This window comes from Gavialis gangeticus, unplaced genomic scaffold (genome assembly GCF_001723915.1).
Source record: "Gavialis gangeticus isolate Ggan-Ray unplaced genomic scaffold, GavGan_comp1, whole genome shotgun sequence".
NCBI lineage: Eukaryota > Metazoa > Chordata > Crocodylia > Gavialidae > Gavialis > Gavialis gangeticus.
In genome coordinates this window covers 4580251-4582152 of record NW_017729019.1, presented here as the reverse complement: position 1 = coordinate 4582152, position 1902 = coordinate 4580251, and the positions used below count along the sequence as shown (strand labels likewise).

General features: G+C 43.1%; 1 protein-coding gene across 1 annotated transcript in view; it reads right to left on the bottom strand.

Moving 5' to 3' along the window:
- GNAI3 (G protein subunit alpha i3) overlaps positions 1-1902 on the bottom strand; it is a 59783-nt gene that overhangs the window by 25948 nt on the left and 31933 nt on the right. Inside the window, exon 4 of the mRNA XM_019513856.1 lies at positions 1110-1267. Within this exon, the coding sequence (XP_019369401.1) occupies positions 1110-1267 (158 nt within the window). The remainder of the gene's footprint in view (positions 1-1109; positions 1268-1902) is intronic.

Sequence of the window (1902 nt, the reverse complement as noted above, 5' to 3'; positions counted from 1 at the left end):
AAAAAAAAAAAAAAGGGCCCCCACAGGCCATATCCGGCCCACATTTTGCCCACCCCTGAGATGAGGTGAAACCCACCTCATTGGCTTTCCCTGTCTCGCTATGCTTACTTGAAGCCAGTTGTCTCATCCATTTCTACCTTGCCCTTGCAGAAAGTGACCTTCAGAATCCTCAACAAAAGGAAGAGCAGATTTATTTAAGCATGCCTCCAAGGAAGCAAGATGCCAAACCAAGTACAAGCATAAGTCTTCAGATTCCCTCCCTCCCCAGATAACTATAATTTAATGTAAGAGTCCTAATGGTCATTATGCAATAGGCAGTAAAATGTACCATGAAGGAACAAGGAAGTAACACCCATCAAACTCTTCATAGGTATATCAAGGTTTTGCTGAATTCAGGCCAAAGCTTCCAGTTAAGAATTAAATCAATGTGCTAGAAACAGAGACTGGTTTACAAAGTGTGTTAATTGCTTACGGAGCAGTGCAGTTTGCTTCTGCAGATCACAGCCTACATGAACTTCCAAAAAACCCATTAGATCTGAACAAGCCAAGCTAGTCTAACTTCAGAGTGGTATCTTAGCTAGCTACATTTTAGGCAGTAAGAAGAATAACTGCAGCAAGAGATATGCATAACAGCATTGAGATACAAAAGCATGGGGTTATCCTTCAGGGCCAGGCCTCCTATAATAGCATATAGTGGGGAGAAAGGGAGCAACCTTTTTGCAGGCGAGGCACATAATTAGCTCCACACTCTTCAAATGCCACTCCAGTCCCGTTCCCTTACCTGCTGTCCTTTGCCGTGCTCCCTGCCACTGCTTTCTACCCTATCTGCCACTGTTCTTCCTGTTCTTGCCCTGGTCTGCCATGTGTCATGCACAGAGGCTGCCTGTGGCACTCATATCACAGGCTGGCCACCCCAGCCATATAAACATGCTGCTGGCTTACTCAGCTTAAAAAAAAAAAAGTCCCGGATTATGATTTTATTCACATTAAAAGCTTTGTCTGTCCTTTAGAAGGAGGACATTTGTTGCTGAAAGTACCCACTAGATACAGCCCAAGTATCAATACTATACTTGTGGTACAAAACAGAGCAAACAGTAAGTGCTTCTTACTATGATGCAGAGTCATTAAGTTGATATTCTCTAGATCTGCTGAAGCAGGCCTGAACCCCAGCATCCCTCCACAACCGTTTAATCACTCCAGCAAGTTCAGGAGTCATTACTCCTTCCTCCGCACTGCCGGCTAATACAAACAACTGGCGGGCGTCATCCTGCAAGAAAAGAGTGACCCAAGTCAGTAAGTGTGACACTTTAAAACAACAACCGTTTTACTCATAAATACCTGCACTAACAGCTGTGAGAGATGACAGAAACTGTCGCACACTAGTAAGGCCAGGTTCCTCTCCCACACCTTATCCACTAGTCCATCATGTCAACACGCACTTTTCAGCAAGAAATGCATGGACTGAGCAAACAGCAAGCTTCCCAAAGCCCATACAGCATCAGGGAATTTTAGGTGTGCCAACCAGAGGAGGGTGGCAGCCTGCAGCATGCAACACATACTGTGATTCTCATAATTTCAGTAACATTTACATAAAGGCAACATGAACCTTCAACATTCCCTCTTGTATAGTCCATTTCTCCAGAGGTGCTACAACAGACTAATGAACAAACTGCACTTTAAATGCAGTTTTAGACATAAGAAGTTATCAGGAAGGCAGCACTGCATTATATTGGAGTAAATAAAATTCAAGTACGAAAAAAGAAAACCTAGGATGATTACAGACTTAGTTTTGAGGGACTGTCATCTCATACACAGACTTTCAAAAATAAATGTGATACTAATTTCTAAACTAAAGCATTTAAGCAGACAGAATGGACTCAGATCAGGACTCGAGTGTATGCT